Source organism: Rutilus rutilus (genome assembly GCF_951802725.1).
Source record: "Rutilus rutilus genome assembly, chromosome: 1".
Taxonomy (NCBI): Eukaryota; Metazoa; Chordata; class Actinopteri; order Cypriniformes; family Leuciscidae; genus Rutilus; species Rutilus rutilus.
This window is the reverse complement of record NC_140209.1, coordinates 31,016,818-31,035,721: the sequence shown is the minus strand read 5'-3', so window position 1 is coordinate 31,035,721 and position 18,904 is coordinate 31,016,818. Positions and strand designations below refer to the sequence as shown.

At 38.6% G+C, this 18,904-nt stretch overlaps 1 protein-coding gene across 2 annotated transcripts in view; it reads left to right on the top strand.

Moving 5' to 3' along the window:
- The window catches only part of LOC311306254 (uncharacterized protein), a 72,852-nt gene that overhangs the window by 30,528 nt on the left and 23,420 nt on the right, over window positions 1–18,904 (top strand). For both annotated transcript variants that reach the window (XM_084434575.1, XM_084434576.1), the window contains 2 exons: window positions 13,418–13,867; window positions 17,512–17,934. In XM_084434575.1, the coding sequence (XP_084290701.1) occupies window positions 13,418–13,867; window positions 17,512–17,934 (873 nt within the window). The remainder of the gene's footprint in view (window positions 1–13,417; window positions 13,868–17,511; window positions 17,935–18,904) is intronic.

Sequence of the window (18,904 nt, the reverse complement as noted above, 5' to 3'; positions counted from 1 at the left end):
GGCCTTTGACACAAGCCTGGTGAATTCTTTGCTGATCTATAAAAACATAAATGCATTTACAAATTTAACAAAGATGCCAGGGTCTCAGTGACAGTCTTAAAACATTAACAAGTTAAAACATTTTAATTTCACTCAACATGAAAGAACTGGTCATATAATCTTAGGATATTAAGTTTTCCCATATCTTCTAATAGAACAGCACTTGTTTGTGTCTACAATTGTTGTGTAAACAAATTTATTGTAATAGGCAAAATAGGAAAATTATGATTTTTGTCATAATCATGTAGCCCTAAAACATCTTACTCCCCAAATACAATGAGGGAAAAAATATCAACACTTTTTATTTCTATGGCTGGGTGATGCATTGAATATTATACTGATGATGTTGCAATGCTATACATATAGCTTTTATTATGTGAAAATGTTTAATACAAATAACTTAATTCTGAATTTCATGATTCTTCAGAGCTTCACAGGTAACACAAATTACATATAAGTTTAATAATGTGATTATTACACTACAAAAATGTATGAACTTATATTAATAACTTACATCACAACTTACCTATAGAAGACACGCCGTTTGCACGTGCTCAAAAACATTCATATGGTAGCCTATGTCATTTGAAAAAATAACAACAGGGCGTTTAAGAAACATAAGTCAATCAAGCATTTTTATTTGTCATGTTAAGCACAAATATAGACTGGCGGCGCTGCTTCAGATATTAACTTAACGTTAACATTACTGGTTATTAGGTGTTTCTAACGATAATGAACCGATTAAGAACACGCTAAAAAAAACTTATATGTACACTATTTTATCTATTTATAAACATTAACTTTTAATGATGACTTCTCTTTCTGCTCACGTCTCGACAGCAGTGTCTCTGTCGAACGAGCAGAAATTTGCCTGGCAGTGCGTTTGGCTAACATTAATCGAGTTTGCCAAATGTAATCAAAATGTGCCTGGAATCAAAACACGGACGAGATGCGCTAACGAAACAAGCCTAAATTAACATGAAAGAAAGCACAAATTAGGGTATACTTACTCATTTCATTATTTGCACTCCATAAAAGTCCACATGTACTCGTTCAAACGCGGGCTCCTTCGTCTTTTCTTGCATCAGAAACTTCTCGTTCAAAAAAAATGGCGATGGCGCGTCTGCTTCAAATTCGTTCAAATAGTACGTCATCATGACGTAGAGTTTCTGGCACATGCGCATTACACAGAAAGTTGATAGAACCTATGCTTTGTTGTTATATGAACACGTTATTTAAAGTTTTCCATTTCCCTTCAAGTTGAGGTTGTCATAACTCATCCTATTGTGTAGTGAGACACTGCAAGTTGACAGGACATGATTTTACTAGTCCACCTGACTAAAACTCAGAATCACTTTTTACAGTGTTGTCAGTATGAATGACATAAACCAACTCCCATGCCTCTGTGACATTCAGAATGGAAGATATCCCTCTTTGAATTTTGGTTGCTAGGGTAATCTGTTTGGTTGCTATGGAGTTGCTTGGCAGCTGCCATTGATGAAACTGCAAAGGCTTTTTGTTACTATGAATGATATAAACCAACTCCCATGCCTATGTGACATTCAGAATGGAAGATATCCCTCTTTGGATTTTGGTTGCTAAGGTACTCTAATTGGTTGCTAGGGAGTTGCTTGGCAGCTGCCAATCATGAAACTCCAAAGGCTTCTTGTCACTATGAATTATATAAACCAACCCCCATCTCTATACGATGCTCTGATACAGAGATATAGGTCTTGCTAAATAGTTGCTAGGGTACTCTGTTTGGTTGCTATGGAGTGGCTTGGCAGCTGCTTATGATGGAACTCCAAAGGCTTCTTGTCACTATGAATGATATAAACCAACTCCCATGCCTCTGTGACATTCAGAATGGAAGATATCCCTCTTTTGGATTTTGGTTGCTAGGGTACTCTGTTTGGTTGCTAGGGAGTGTCTTGGCAGCTGTCAATCATGAAACTCAAATGCTGCTTGTCAATATGAATGATATAAACCAACTCCCATGCCTCTGTGACATTCAGAATGGAAGATATCCCTCTTTGGATTTTGGTTGCTAAGGTGCTCGACAATGGTTGCTAGGGAGGGGCTTGGAAGTGTTGAGGTGATTCATGATTGGCTGTTTGCTGCCCCGAGTCAAATGAGACCACCCCCATGTTTCTATGACAATTCAGTCCGGAGATATCTCTTTGAACTCTTTCAATGGAAGTCTATGGAACTTGTTGCTAAGGGGCTCTAAATGGTTGCTAGGGCGTGGCTTGATAGCTTCACGATGATCCAGAGAGACTGATTGGTCATCTGAGTAAAATGAGCCCTCCCCCTTGTCTCTATGACACTGTGATCCAGAGCTACGTTCAATACAAAGTCCCTATGCAATTTACCATAGTAGGAAAAGCATGTGTGTTTCACGGGATGTTCCTTCCCCATAGTAAGTCAATGGGGCAACTTTGGGCATCTCCTGCCCCCCAGGGGTGCAACTTTTACCCCATTGTGAGGTATGTTCTCACAGAGGCTGTCAGCCTCTTCAAATGTGGCAAATCACACGTTTCTGCGAAATCCTTGCTCAGAGCTACGTGTGGTCAAAGTTCGTCGCAATGTTAAGTCAATGGGACTTTTTTGGCCGCTTTTTCGCCCCTGGGGCGAACACCGTACCCCCGATCACTTATAAAAGTCATAGCACACCATTCCCGAATAATCCACACGATTTGACGCCTCATTCGTGTGTCTGTGATAAAAGCTGCGGGACGAGTTACGCGCCAAACTTTTGTCCGGAATAATAATAAGAAAAATAATAATAATAAGTATGAGCAATAACAATAGTGATGCCTTGCTTTCAGCAAGCACCACTAACTAGAATGTACATTTCCTGAAGAAAATGTGAAGTGGTGCTTGCAGTGGCAAAACTCGCCACTCGGTTGCTAGGGTGTTGTACATGATTGCATACGAGCCAACAACCATGCCTCTACGATGTTGTGGAGCTGAAATATGGCTTCTATATGTTGCAAAATGGTTGCTAGGTGGCTCTAAATGGTTGCTAGGGTGTGAATACACAGTTACCATGGTGATATTTACAGACTGTTTTCCAACTGAAACTAATGAGCCAACCCCCATCTCTATACAATATTCTGATGCAGAGATGTAGGTCTTGTAAAATGGTTGCTAGGGTACTCTGTTTGGTTGCTATGGAGATGCTTGTCAGCTGCTAATGATGAAACTGCAAAGGCTTCTTGTCAGTATGAATGATATAAACCAACTCCCATCTCTATACGATGTTCTGATGCAGAGATATACGTTTTGCTAAACGGTTGCTAGGGTACTCTATTTGGTTGCTAGCGAGTGGCTTGTCAGCTGCCAATCATGAAACTCCAAAGGCTTCTTGTCAGTATGAATTATATAATCCAACTCCCATGCCTCTGTGACATTCAGAATGGAAGATATGCCTCTTTGGATTTTGGTTGCTAGGGTACTCTGTTTGGTTGCTATGGAGTTACTTGGCAGCTGCCAATCATGCAACTCCAAAGGCTTCTTGTCACTATGAATGATATAAACCAACTCCCATGCCTCTGCGACATTCAGAATGGAAGATATGCCTCTTTGGAATTTGGTTGCTAGGGTACTCTGTTTGGTTGCTAGGGAGTGTCTTGGCAGCTGTCAATCATGAAACTCAAAGGCTGCTTGTCAATATGAATGATATAAACCAACTCCCATGCCTCTGTGACATTCAGAATGGAAGATATCCCTCTTTGGATTTTGGTTGCTAGGTTACTCTGTTTGGTTGCTATGGAGTTGCTTGGCAGCTGCCAATGATGAAACTACAATGGCTTCTTTTCACTATGAATGAAATAAACAAACTCCCATGCCTCTGTGACATTCAGACTGGAAGATATCCCTTTTTGGATTTTGGTTGCTAGGGTACTCTGATTGGTTGCTAGGGAGTGGCTTGGCAGCTGCCAATCATGAAACTCCAAATTCTTCTTGTCACTATGAATTATATAAACCAACCCCCATCTCTATACGATGCTCTGATACAGAGATATATGTCTTGCTAAATAGTTGCTAAGGTACTCTGTTTGGTTGCTATGGAGTGGCAGGCATTGATTTCCAGGTCACATTTGTTAACGGTCTGCCTGGAAGCTGGAAACAAGCTACTGTGACGCCAAAACCCCTCATAGAAGAAGAAAGCTACATTTGTAAAAATGAGCGCTTATCAGGATAAACTATACGCTGAATTTTCAAAAGTATAATGTGACGTTCATGGCATAGACCAGGGGTCGACAACCGTTTTGTCATAAAGAGCCATTTTTAAGTTACCGAGTTCATCACTGTGCCACAACACACACACATAGCCTATATATATATATATATATATATATATATATATATATATATATATATACATATATACATATATAGGCTACATATACACACACACTCATATAAATACACAAACATTTTACATTTTCATAATGGCTTACACAGAAATAGTACAGAAATGTAAATATTTCTCTTGAAATTTGTTTTAGATTTAGATAGACAATTTAATAGTATTTATAACTCCTAGATGCACTGATTACAATTTTCTAGGCCGATTCCGATTTTTCATTGAGTTTGACCTGCCGATACAGATTTTAGCCGATTCCGATTTCTTTTTTTCTAACCACTTTACAACACACAGAAATATATATATATATATATATATATATATATAAAATATCATATCCTTTTACCCAAACTGAATAATAAAAACAAGTTTAAATGGGTAGATTTTATATAAATATTTTTGAGTCTTCATTTTCTTTTCTGACATAACCTAATCCAGTTCTTGTTAAAACACACTAGACATGCACATTCTGACCGGCCGGTCGCCGGTTATGGCCGATCACGTGAAAAACGGCTGATTTCGGCCACCAGCGGATCAATCGGTGCATCTCTAACTTAATAAAATAAGCTTTTTTTACTATGAGGAATTATTACATCAAAATGTAGATCTGTGTGCAGGTAGACTACTTTATCTGAATGAAATACCGTATACACTTCTCTCGCATTTGCTTGCGTGCCAGCGATTAACACTGGCACGCGTGCCTTAGGTTGCTGACGTCTGGCATAGACTCTTGACGATTGAAGCCCACATTCTTGATTAAATGATTTAATGGATGCACAGCAGTCTGTAATTGTAGGGACATCGACTTTACATTTTCACGCCCTTAACATGGCGCTGAACAAAACAAACTCTGATTGGCTGCTTTGAAAGCTGTTATAGCGCTCCATCAGTCTGAAGGGCTAGCTACGTGTGACTACTTTTGCATGCATGGGGTCTGCTTTTTAGAGGATAAATCTGTTAGCAAAATAATCATGTTTCAACCCTATTCTCTACTAAATGTGCTGAAACTGTTTTTATTGTAGTGTCACAGCTACAACTTCATCCGGTAGTTCAATGAGAACCTTTGAGAGTGGGCCAGAAGTTCTGTCTACTGAAGTGTACTGGGCGCTTGATGTCATGGAAAAGCATGGTTCCTTCAACAGCTGTACTGGGAAGGGTGACCTTTTTCATCTTATGTTTCCAGACAGCAACATTGCTTCTAAGTTCACATGCGGGGAGGACAAAGCAGCTTACCTGACAACATTTGGAATTGCACCACATTCCTCATCACTACTTTTGTCAAAAGTGAAATGTACTAGTGACTATGTTCTACTTTTTGGTGAGAGTTTGAACCGCCCCCTCCAGTCAAAACAGTTAGATGTGCACATTCACTTTTGGGATGGAGACCATGTTACCACAAGGTTCTTTGACTCTCACTTTCTCGGCCATGCATGTGCTGATGACCTCTACAAACCACTACGCACCAACTGCAACACTGTTGGGATTCATGGCATATTGCAGCTATCAATGGATGGACCGAATGTAAACTTGAAGCTGTTTGACACGCTTTCCAAGGATTTGGAAGACGAGACTGGCTCCAAACTCCTCTACATAGGGAGTTGTGGGCTACATGTGATGCACAATGCATTTAAAGCTGGTAGCAGTAAAACCGCTTGGGACATTGAGCACACTCTGAGTTGCCTTTGTTGGCTTTTTAAGGACTCCCCAGCCAGGCGTGATGATTACAGCTTCAACTGTTTTCCCTCTTAAGTACTGTCAACTTAGATTGCTTGAAAATGTCACAGTGTTAGAAAGAGCCATTACAATATGGCCACAGATCCAGACATACGTTGCTAATGTTAAGGCCTCTAAGATACCACATCCAAAAAACAAGTCTTTTGAGTCTGTTGAGAAGGCATGCACTGACCCCATGTTTTTGGTAAAAGCCAACATCTTCCTCTCAGTTGCGCAAGAATGCCAGCCTTTTCTAATAAAGTATCAAACTGACAAGCCCATGCTACCATTCCTGGCAGATGATCTTTTTACTGCAATGATGCACTTTCTCCGGAGATTTGTCAAAGATGATGTACTTAAGAGGATGAAGACTGCAGTAAAGCTCTTCTCAGAAGACTTCACAGATCGATCAAATCGCAAAGATGCCTCCCTTATCACCATAGGATTTGTTGCAGACAAACAACTTTCACAGCTGAGGGTGAGGAAGAAGGTTTCTGAGCTAGATGTCCTTACAGTTAGAAAAGAGACCAAGGAGTTCCTTGTCACAGCTGTGATAAAGCTGCTAGAGAAATGCCCTCTGAAGTACACACTGATTAGAAACTTGGCATGGCTGGATCCACAGAAGATAAAAGAGAAGTCTGGCCTTTGTGAGAAACAACTGAGGCTGTGCCTGCAAATCATCTCCAGTGCTGGGAAAGTCAGAGAGAACAAGTGTGACACAATCCTCAACCAGTTCAGAGACTTTGCTGTGGTCTGCAAAATGAGTGAAGATGCCTCAGAGTGGCCCACTGGTGCACACTCCAGACTGGACACATTCTTTCATGCACAGCTGGCAAAAGATCATGCATTCAAAGATCTGTGGGAAATTGTCCAAAAGGTTCTCCTGCTGTCCCATGGTCAGGCTTCTGTGGAAAGAGGGTTCTCTGTTAATAAGAACATTACTGTTCCAAACATGAAGGAGAGAACCTTGATTGCCCAGCGGGTAATAGTAGACCACCTGCACCATGTGGGTGGGGTAGCTAATGTAGGGATGACCAAATAACTACTACAGTCTGCTGGCTGTGCAAGAAAGAGATACCATGCATACCTTGATGAGGAAGAAAAAAAAAAGAGGGAGCACACACAAACAAAGAAACGGCAAATATTACAGGATGAGGTGGGCCAAATGAAGATGAAGAAAAGAAAGCTTCACAACAACATAAATGAACTTCTGACATCTGCAGATGAACTTGCAATTGAAGCAGAAGCCAGTGACTATCTCTGTGCTTGCAAAATCAAATCAAAAACCTAATCATTTACTCACCTCAATGCCATCCAAGATATCCATGTCTTTCTTTCTTCAGTGAAAAATAAATTAAGTTTTTGAGCAACCAACTTGAGTTGGTTGCCATCTTGGATGGCATTGGGTTGAGTAAATGATTAGGACATTTTCATTTTGAGGTGAACTAATCCTTTAAATATCTTCATGTATCCAAGATTTCCAAGATTAACAAAAGTCTTATTAGTTTAGAATGACATGAGGGTAAGCAAATGATGATAGAAATTTCATTTTTGGGTAAATTAATAACCCTTTAAAAAAATTGTGACTGATTTAGCATTTTAATTGTTAAGGTCACAAAAGGCAATATTTTAATATAGGATTTCTAAATATTTTATTTATAATTAGCCTATTGGTTAAACAGTCTTTACAAGTTTGCTGTACCTAACAGCCAATTAAGCATTGTCAATTGACTTTAGCTCTATTTTCTAATTTTCTGGTTAATTGTACATGAACATCCCTTCTGTTTCTGTAGGGGTTTACAGTTATTTAAATGGACAAAATTACAAATATGAATAATATTGCTCTGATTTAGCATTGCAGTTTTAATAAAATGCTGTGCTTTGAACTTGACTGGGTTTGGTGTTAAATTGACTTGTACAAGCAACAGTAGCTACAATTTTCAAATTTACAAGTTTAACATGATAGCCTACATAGAGGTTTTGACTCAGAGTGTAACATACTTGTCAGCACCAATAGCATTGTGGGTAAGCGCGTCACCATGTAGCGCTGTTGTGCTTCGGGAGACCCGAGTTCGAGTCCTGGGTCATGGACTTTTCCCAATCCCGCCCCCCTCTCTCTCCCACCTTACTTCCTGTCTAGCCACTTTCCTATCCTAATAAAAGGCAAAAATGGCAATACTAAATCTTTAGAATGTAACATACTTGTTAGCAGTTGAATTTTAAAACAATTTATCAGAACAAGTTAAATATGGTCGGAAAAATCTGTAGGGAAGTCTGGATATTTGAGTCTGGAAAAATTTGGAATTTTGAAATGAAAATTGTGTAGGAACCCTGTATCCAGATTGCTCTTTTTCAGAAGGGGCTTGACAACTGCAGTTTTCAGGGAGTTTGGAAAACTCCCAGAGAGGAGTGAGGCATTTACCACTTCTAGAATATCTGCTTTTAAACTGTTTAACACACTTTTGAAAAAAGATGTGGAAAGTGTGTCAAAAGCGCAGGTTGATGTTTTAAGGTGCTGTACGGTTTCTTCCAAAATTTTGCCATCAATTTCTTTGAAATCAGACATAGTAACTACTTTCTCAGGTGGTCTGATCTGTCTGACCTCAGTGAAACTCAAGGATGTGCTGATCACCTTTCTGATATTATTGATTTTCTCAGAGAAGAAAGAAGCAAACTCACTGCACTTGTTGTCTGAGAGTATTTCACTGGGAATCTGGCTTGGGGGGGTTGTCAGTCTCTCTACAGTAGCAAAAAGAGTGCGTGTGTTGTTTAAATTACAGTTTATAATATTTGAGAAGAAAGTCTGTCTAGCTTTGCCTAGTTCCATATTGAAAGCATGAAGGCTGTCTTTGTAGATGTTATAATGGACTACAAGTTTTGTCTTCCGCCACATGCGCTCTGCTTTTCTGCATTGTCTTTTCATATTTTGCACTGCTGTTGAGTTTCTCCAAGGTGCCTTTTGTCTGCCACTCTTCTTCCTGACTTTAACAGGAGCAATATCATCAATTACACCTTTAACTTTTGAGTTAAAAGAATCAAGGAGAAAATCAACAGAGTCTGCAGATATGCTTGGTGTTAAAGATATAGCCTTCATAAATAGGACACTAGTGTTCTCATTTAAGCATCTCTTCTTGACAGACACAGATCTAGCTTCAGTGGCAGGAGAGATCAATATATCAAAGAAAATACAGAAATGATCAGACAGTGCTACATCCTTAATAACAATCGATGAAATGTTTAGACCCTTACTGATAAGTAAATCTAGAGTGTGTCTGCGATTGTGTGTGTGTCCATGTACATGCTGAGTCAGATCAAAAGTTTTTTAAACACTTTTGATTTCTTTTGCCATATTGTTTTCTGCACTATCTATGTGGATGTTAAAATCTCCAGCAATGGCAAAACAGTCAAACTCTGAGGTAATTGTTGATAACAGTTCTGTAAAGTCCTCAGCAAAGGCTGAAGAGTATTTTGGAGGCCTGTAAATAATGATCGGTAAAATGCGTGGAGCACCTTTTAACACAATACCCAGATATTCGAAAGAAGGGTAATTCCCAAGTTATATTTGCTTACATTGATAGATGTCTTTAAAAAGAGCAGCTAGACCCCCACCTCTCTTAACAGCTCTGCAGACACTCATAAAAGTAAAGTTAGGAGGGGATGTTTCATTGAGGACTGTTGCACTGCAGCCAGGTTTCATTTAGAAACATAAAGTCCAGGTTGTTTGTGGTTAAGTCATTGACTAGAAGTGATTTATTTTTAAGTGAACGAATGTTTAAAAGTGCTAACTTAACAGTCTTACTTTTTGTCCCCACATCAATCTTAGTTTGACGTGTAATAGGCACCAGATTAGTTTGGTTTGCTGTACGGCTATTGAAGGTCTTAGACTTTCTATCTTGTAATAGAACAGCAATAGAGAAAGATACAGTCACACTGGGTTCCCGCTTGTTCTGTAAACATTTGAGAAAGTTACTGTTATCGTAGTGGGGACCTGACACATATCACTGAGAGCTGGTATCAGTTGTTTTTGGTTCACCTCTAGCAGATGGAGGAGGGTGTGGGCCCTGGTGTTGTGGCAGAGGCCGAAGAGCTCTCACAGGAGCAGGGGGAGGGCGAGCTGGGCCCGCAGGCTTTGGTGGTTGCGGTGCCTGTCGTTTTTTGGTTGGTATCTGGGGGCTTGCAGCAAAAGAGTGGGATAGTTTGGTTCCAGCATACACCAGTTCTTCCATTTTCTGTGAGAAGCACAGAAGTGGCGATGATGGAGAGAGGGAAAAAGTGTCTGGTGAAAGGGGCTGTTGCTCTGGTGTTATCGGAGGCTGTGATATGCTTGTTTGTTTGTTTGTTTGTTTGTTTATTTATATAGCACTGTTAAAACACAACCAAGGTTAAACCAAAGTGCTTTACATACAGATTCCAATAAGGAATAAAAATAACGACATACCTAGACCAGTCAATACATAACATATAGAATGTCACATCTACTCATTATAGGCTAACGCCATCAGATGTGATTTACACAAAAAAATGCTTAAAAAATCGACAGCGATTTTGCAGACCTGATAGATAGCGGCAGCTCATTCCACTGTCTTGGCCCTGTTACCGCAAACGCCCGATCACCCTTATGAAGGCGTTTTGTTCTAGGCACTATCAGTAGTTCCTGATTCTCTGAGCGTAGTGTTCTGGAGGGGGTATACAAAGTTAAAAGATTCGCCAAATATGGTGGGGCCTGGTTATTTAGCGATTTATATACAAATTACAAACAGTAAAATTTTGTATCTTATTCTGTACTGCACTGGAAGCCAATTTAGAGACTCCAGTGCAGGTGTGATCGACTCGTATTTCTTTATCCTCATTAAAAGCCTCCCCATTTTGGACCGATTGCAGTCGAGACAGAGATGCGGCGGTAATGACACAATACAGTGAATTACAAAAGTCGAGCCTTGAAAAGATAAAAGTGTGGATAACTCTTTCAAAGTCTTTATTTCATAGAAATGGTTTGATTTTAGCTAGTAGACGCAGATTGTAAAAACAAGCCCGGACCACAGAATTTATTTGCTTGTCCATTTTTAGGTTATTGTCAATTAAAAAGCCTAAATCTCTGACTGTAGATTTCGTGTAAGATGCTAGAGGACTTGAATCTAATATAGTTTCTGCGGATTTATTTTGATGGCCAAATACAATAACCTCTGTTTTGTCCTCATTTAACATTAAAAAGTTTTTAGCCATCCAGTTTTTATGAATGAACTGGTAGAGTGGTAGATACATTTGCGTGTCGTCGGCGTAACAATGAAATGACTCTCCATACTTTCTAAAAATGCTTCCCAAAGGGAGCAAATATAATGAGAATAGTATAGGAGAAAGGATAGACCCTTGCGGGACCCCCCACGTAAGGTTTTTTTTTTCCTGAGGTCATGTCATTATAGTTAACTGAAAAACATCTACCACTCAAGTAGGACTGAAACCATTTCAAAACTGTGCCTTTTAAACCTATTGAGTGTTCCAGACGGGAAATAAGGATGTCATGGTCAATCATGTCAAAAGCTGCGCTAGAATAACATCATCTCCTTTGTCTGAGGCACCGCAAGTTGGTTTCAGTTTTTGTACAATATCCTCCAAGACTGTCAAGGTGATAGGTTCAAAGGCACCCCATTCAGCAGTGCAGGCAGAATAGTTAGATGGATCTGTATTTACCAAAGGAATCTGGGAGCGTTGATTAACAATTTTTTGGCTGAAGAAATTAAGAAAGTCCTCACAAGAAATAAGTGAGGACTTTTGATGTATGTTATTTAAAGGTTGCATTACAGAGTTAATAATATAAAATAGGAGTTTTGAGTTATTACTATTGGCCCTAATTATATTGGAGAAGTAAGTATTTTTGGCCTTGGTTACAGCTTTTTGATAACTAAATAGAGCGTCTCTCAGAGCGTCATAGTGGACTTGTAGTTTACTCTTTTTCCATTTCCTCTCACTCTGCCTACATTGCTTTCTGAGGACCCGAGTGTTATCATTTAACTATGGATTTATTTTTCTTTTATTGCTTGTCAGTCTGAGCGGAGCGATAACGTCTAAAATGTCCATGCAAGTTGAGTTTAGTAAAGTCCAATGCTCATCAACACTTAAAAGATGAAGCGGGGTTTCCAGCATCAAAATATTGCACTTAGTTTTAAACAGTGCTGAGAAGTCAGTACTAGAGGTGCTGCTTAATCTCCTTGACCAACGCCTAGAGTCCCCCTGGGATACAGGTTTGATGGTAGTAGAAGTCTTGAAGATTATTGGCATATGGTCAGAAAAGTTAGTCTCACAGATATTTGTGTCGTCTATTTGCAGGTTATGGGTTAAAATTAAGTCTAACATGTGTCCTCGTTTATGGGTAGGGCTTTTAACCCCTTGTATTAAATCAAACGACTCTATCAAATTTAAAAATTCACTTGAGAGGGTATCATTTGCACAACAAATATGAACATTAAAATCACCCAGAAGTAAGAAACAGTCATAATTCGTAGACATTGCGCTCAAAAGATCAGAGAATTCCTGAACGAAAACCTTATTTGGTTTTGGGGGCCGGTATATTAAAGCCACCGTAACAGGGTTCATAGCAAATATGCTGTCTTGGCTTCCCTGGCTGTTTTCCAGGAAGCCGTCCTTGGGTGCTGAATCTTTGAGCAGTTCTAATATGTCTGTCTGTGGTGAGCTCTGTGGGCAGGGTTCAGCAGATATTGAGTCTGTGAGCAGAGGTTGTTGTGGCGGAGTGGTGTTATCATTGTCCTGGTGTGATAGGTCAACCACATGTCCATTTTGCTGCTGAAGTGAAGACCCGTGGTCATTCATACTGTGTCCAGGTGTGTGTGTGCCGTTCAGATTGAGTGGATTGGCACACACTGCAGAAGGATGATTGAGGGAGAAGTAGATATTGTCCTTTAACACTCTTGAACCAAGTTTGTTTGGGTGATGGCCATCCCGATGAAAAAGTTGTCTCTGACTCCAGAAAAGATTGAAGTTGTCAATGAGGTTCACTCCTTTTATATTGCAGGTTTTTTGCAGCCATGTAAAAATGTAAGTTGATCATTTCAGGACACATAATGTTGTAAATATATTTGGGGAAAATGTATTCATTATAAAGTGTAAATTACAGTATTTAATGACTAATGTGCTTTTTTCAAGTGTTTACAACAATGTGAGCTGAAAACAGGAAACAAACACATTATTTACATTTGTATTATTTAGTCAAGTATTTAGCTATAATAAGTTCTGTGATATTTCAATTTATTCACATTTCTCATTTCCATTTTGTTACAGATTCTCTAATCTGAATGAAAGTGTTCAAAGCAGATTTCTTCTGAGACTCTTGATTAAAGCAGCAGAGACTGAGACACAGACAGGAGAGCAGAAGCTGAAACTGTTATCATCAGTCTGCACCTACACATCTTTTCCTTATCAAGAGACCTACACATCTTTTCCTTATAAATGGACTGACAGAATTAAACAGAGTGATTTCCTGCTGGATCTTTACTCACATGTGAAGAACTTTGAGACTCAAACAGGCAGGAGTTTCCTTCCAGCATTACAGTCAGTTTTCCAGTCACCTGATGTCTGGATCATAGATCTCTCACAGAGAAAGACCTCCGTCCTCCTGGAAGTGCTGAAACTCCAGACAGAGAAGAAACCAGTAGAGCTGAGAGGATGTTCAGAGGAAGAGAGTGAAATGAAGAGTTTCCTTCAGTGTCTGTCCTACATCTCACAGCTGAGGTACCTGAACTTACATGCTTTTTATTGTTGATTTAGTGGCGAGACACGGCAGGCAAAAACATTGTATTTTTTTTTCACTGGTAAATTTTGAGAGTTTGGGATATTTGTCTTCAATAACATGTCTTCTTTCAGACTTGTGGTGAAAAAAAGTCCAAAATACACATTTAGGTCTTTATTTTGCTAAACTTTGTCCGTTTGCGTCTGTAGATTTCTCATAAATTCAACAAAAGTTGGCGTTGTAAATCATTCCGCTGCTCCGCGATCTCCTGCACACTGTCATCACATACACCTTTAGAAAGCTCTCTGTCTCCTGTACAATGCTGTCGGATCCAAATATGGTCATTTCCTTTTTATCAGCAACCAATCGTGAAAGTAAAAGGGGGAATTTAACTCTAAATGTGCAATCTCATTGGCTGATATAATTCTTTAAAGCCCGTTTTCTCAAAATGACTTTTCTCTCATTCTCCAAGTCCAAAATCTCCACTTCAGTAGCACCTATATACACCAAACTTTCCAGTCTTGTACCTAGTTATATTATGAAGACATTTACAGAGGGATTTGTAAATATATTATTCCTAGCTTGATTTTATATAACATTTTATTTAAGAAAACATGGCGAAAATCATTTTTCAGGCTAATGACAGTATATTCTGATTTACAGGATAACAAAAGTAGATATCCATAAATTCCTCTGTATTTTTTCCATCTAATATGTGAACACAATGAAAAATTTAATTTGAACCTGGCTTTATCCAATCCTCAGATTTCGGTTTTTTAAAGTATATGCAAATTAGCGCATATTTAATTAGATAATGCATAATTTGCATATTTAAACATTAAATTACAGAAAACTTGTAATACATTTTTTTTCTCATCTTAAAGTAGGTAATCAACTGGGAAAGTTTCATGGTGATATCTGCTAGTTAACTCTCAAAGACCCAGACATTGATATTCATGATGTAATTTTATTTTTTTCATCATTAAACATGTTGTAGGAAGGCATTTATAAGAAAAGTTATTTTGTTTATGGTTGTTTTGGATTGGGGTGTAATCTGGAAAAAACATTGCTAATTTACTTTGTTGATTTTTAATACAGCAAGTGAAAGTTTGGGATTCACAACACAATTCAATGCACACATCTATATATGAAATACTATATTACAGTCAGTAAGGACAAATTCAGTCCTTAAAAAGTTTAGAAATTTGACTATTTAAAACCAAGAGCTATTTAAAAAAAAACTGAAATAAAAAAAATCAAGTTGAACAAAATAAAAGCTAAAGAATCTGTCCACGACTGTTGAACCAAATAGCGTCTTTCTCCTTTTGTCACTTACATTCAGAAAGTACATTTTTCTCCATTAATTGTTTGGTTTTAACAGTTTTTTCCATTGTCTGGTATAATCAAAATAATAGAAATGCTCTCCTCTGAATATAACTGTAGGCTGTGTAATGTAGTAAATTAATACAAATCATTGAGATATTAACAACTTTACACAGCATAGAAAATAGATTAAATGATTTGGAGTAGTTTATATATGATAAATTGAATAGTTCATTGTTTTGCTGAGCTTAGAAAAATAGTCTCAAATGTAAGTTGATCATTTCAGGACACATAATGTTGTTCAATATTTGAACACTTTAAGAATTAAGTTAAAAAAAGTAAGATGGTAAATACTTTTTCAAATATATTTGATGAAAAATGGATTCATTATAAAGTTCATTGCTAGAACTGGCTGATCCTGCAGATTTACAACATGTGGGATATTCTGCGCGCAGTGGGATGGTTGGAACTCAACTGGCCTAATTCTTTGGTTAGAATGACCTGCAGCTAGAGAGAACTTGCCCATTCTCCATATTTATTAGGCCATACAATTGAAGGTTTGCGTGGATATACACACAAAAGTGGTTTCTGTGAGAGAACAAATTAAGGATGATAAATATAAATGATAATATGACATGACAGAATATACACACATAATACCTGTATTAATATACATGGAGAAGTTAAAGTTGTATGAAGTAACAGCAAACCAGAGCTTATTGAATTATATGGGCTATAAATGCAGCTACATTAAACTGCCGCTGCTGCCACTAACAAGAGGTGTCCGATTATGAAAGTGTGTGCGCTGCTCTAGCACTCCTCTGCGCTCTTTGTAACATTACTAATATGCTGATAAGATATTGGATAAATATTTTATTCAACATATGACAAGCAACAACCTTTCCCAAATGAGTAAACATTGTTGATAAAATATAACTGGATGATCCGTTGAATACGTGAGCATTGCGCCGATTGTGTGTATATTGACACAATTATATTTTTGAGGTAAAATAAACTGAATCACACTCTGACACTCTCTGAAAAACATGTACAATGGCAATTTTTACTTACGTACTTACGTGATAGAACACACATCAATACCACACAAGAAAAAAAAAGAGACTTTTAGAAAATAAACAATGCCAGGAAAACTCTGTATAACTTTGGTACTGGACGCTGCCGAATGAAACTTTTTGCTCATGCATCAGACAAGTCTGAACAAGTTCGACTTGCGCATGCGTGAGGCGGGGAATTTTGTACACAACATTTGGAGGATCATGCCCTTCCTATCAGAGCATAATACACAACTCCTTGTCCAAGCACTTGTTCTGTCCAGACAGGACTATTGTAATGTTCCCTTCCAGATTGCTCTGTCAAACCTCTGCAACTGATCCAGATGCTGCAGCTAGAGGGAGCCGAAGAGAGCACACGTCACTCCTCTCCTCACAAAACTGCACTGGTTGGATCCAGATATAAGGGGTGGATATTGGTAGGTTTAGGGGTGGGTTTAGGGATCAGGGGGTGGAGATGGGTAGGTTTTGGTATATGTAAGGTGGGATTTTGTGTTCTGCAGTGAGGACCATCTCCAACCACTGGCTCTGCTCCCTTTTACCTAAACTCATTACTCCAGACTTACGTGCCATCCAGAAACTTGCGTTCTGCAAGTGAACGTCGACTCGTGGTGCATATCAGAGAGACACAAAATCACTTTCACTGACCTTTTCCTTGACTGTTCCCTGCTGGTGGAATGTCCTGCCGAACTCAACCCGCGCTGCCGAGTCCGTAGCCATTTTCAAGAAACGAATGAAGACGTATCTTTTTCTGCAACACTTAATCCATTAATACTAACACTTTCTTTTCTATTCTCTTCTACTCTCTCTCTCTCTCTCTCTCTCTCTCTCTCTCTCTCTTTATATATATATATATATATATATATATATATATTTTTTTTTTAAGGCCTAGATCTATATATATAAAACAATATTACACATACTGCGTTAGACTAAACTAGAAATCATCACAGCACTTACATATTGTTGTCCTATTTTTAGTTTCACTGCTTCTATTGCTCTCCTCATTTGTAAGTTGCTTTGGATAAAAGCATCTGCTAAATGATTAAATGTAATGTAAATGTGAAGTGTTAATTACTCTGTCAGTATTAAATGACTAATTTGATTCTCTGTCTAAAGTGTTTACAACAATGTGAGCAGAAAACAGGAAACAAACACATTATTTTAATTTGTATTATTTAGTCAAGTCATAGTTATAATAAGTTCTGTGATATTTCTATTTATTCACATTTCTCATTTCCATTGTGTTACAGATTCTCTAATCTGAATGAAAGTGTTCAAAGCAGATTTCTTCTGAGACTCTTCATTAAAGCAGCAGAGACTGAGACACAGACAGGAGAGCAGATGCTGAAACTGTTATCATCAGTCTGCACCTACACATCTTTTCCTTATCAATGGACTGACAGAATTAAACAGAGTGATTTCCTGCTGGATCTTTACTCACATGTGAAGAACTATGAGACTCAAACAGGCAGGAGTTTCCTTCCAGCATTACAGTCAGTTTTCCAGTCACCTGATGTCTGGATCATAGATCTCTCACAGAGAAAGACCTCCGTCCTCCTGGAAGTGCTGAAACTCCAGACAAAGAAGAAACCAGTAGAGCTGAGAGGATGTTCAGAGGAAGAGAGTGAAATGAAGAGTTTCCTTCAGTGTCTGTCCTACATCTCACAGCTGAGGTACCTGAAATTTTGGATATTCACTTACTGTACCTACTTCTCCATCAGTTTCACTTCACTGTATCTGAATCTGTTTATGGAGAGATATGTATTATATTAATTTAAAATCGTTTTCACAATGATTAGAGTTTTAAATTATTGTTTTCCCTTTCATCCGATGCACTTATTAAACTGTTTATAACATCATCTATGGGACTGACAGGAAGAACGAAAGACTCAGACTTGGCCGAACCCGATCCAGATGAACTAATCATTTCTCTTTCCGGTACTGACAGCATAGTCTTTATGGCACTGAGAGGAAGAACGACAGACTCGGAGGACCCGGTCGAGCCGAACCCGAACTCCCAAAGTCTCGAACTAATCATTTCTGTTTCATGTACAGAACCTATGGGATGTTGCGCGCATGCGCGGTCAACACAAAATGAATGAATCGTTCATGAACGACACATCACTAGCTCATTACTTGGAGCTTGCTAGTTAGCTAAGCTTAACATTACTGTACTTGCATCTTGCGTTCGTTCTCGACAACAAAGGGTAAATTATCGTTAATATTGTTAGCTCACTTAGAAACTTTAGATTTAAACAGAAATGACTTCAACAGTCAAGTGGAAAAAATCACTAACATTACTGCTTGCGGTAGGGCAGTGATCTCAAACTCAATTCCTGGAGGGCCACAGCTCTGCACAGTTTTGCTCCAACCCTAATCAAACACACCTGATCCAGCTGATCAAAGTCTTCAGGATTACTAGAAACTTCCTTGCAGATGTGAATTGGAGCTGGTTGGAACTAAACTGTGCAGAGCTGTGGCCCTCCAGGAATTGAGTTTGAGATCACTGCGGTAGGGGTTTGTAATGGCAATATAGTTGTAATTGCCTTCAGTATCAAAGGCTGAGCGAATCCTGCTTGATATTGTCCCAGGTTAGAAAACTGTCAGTGGTGAAATGGGCAGAGCAAACAAACGACTGTGAAT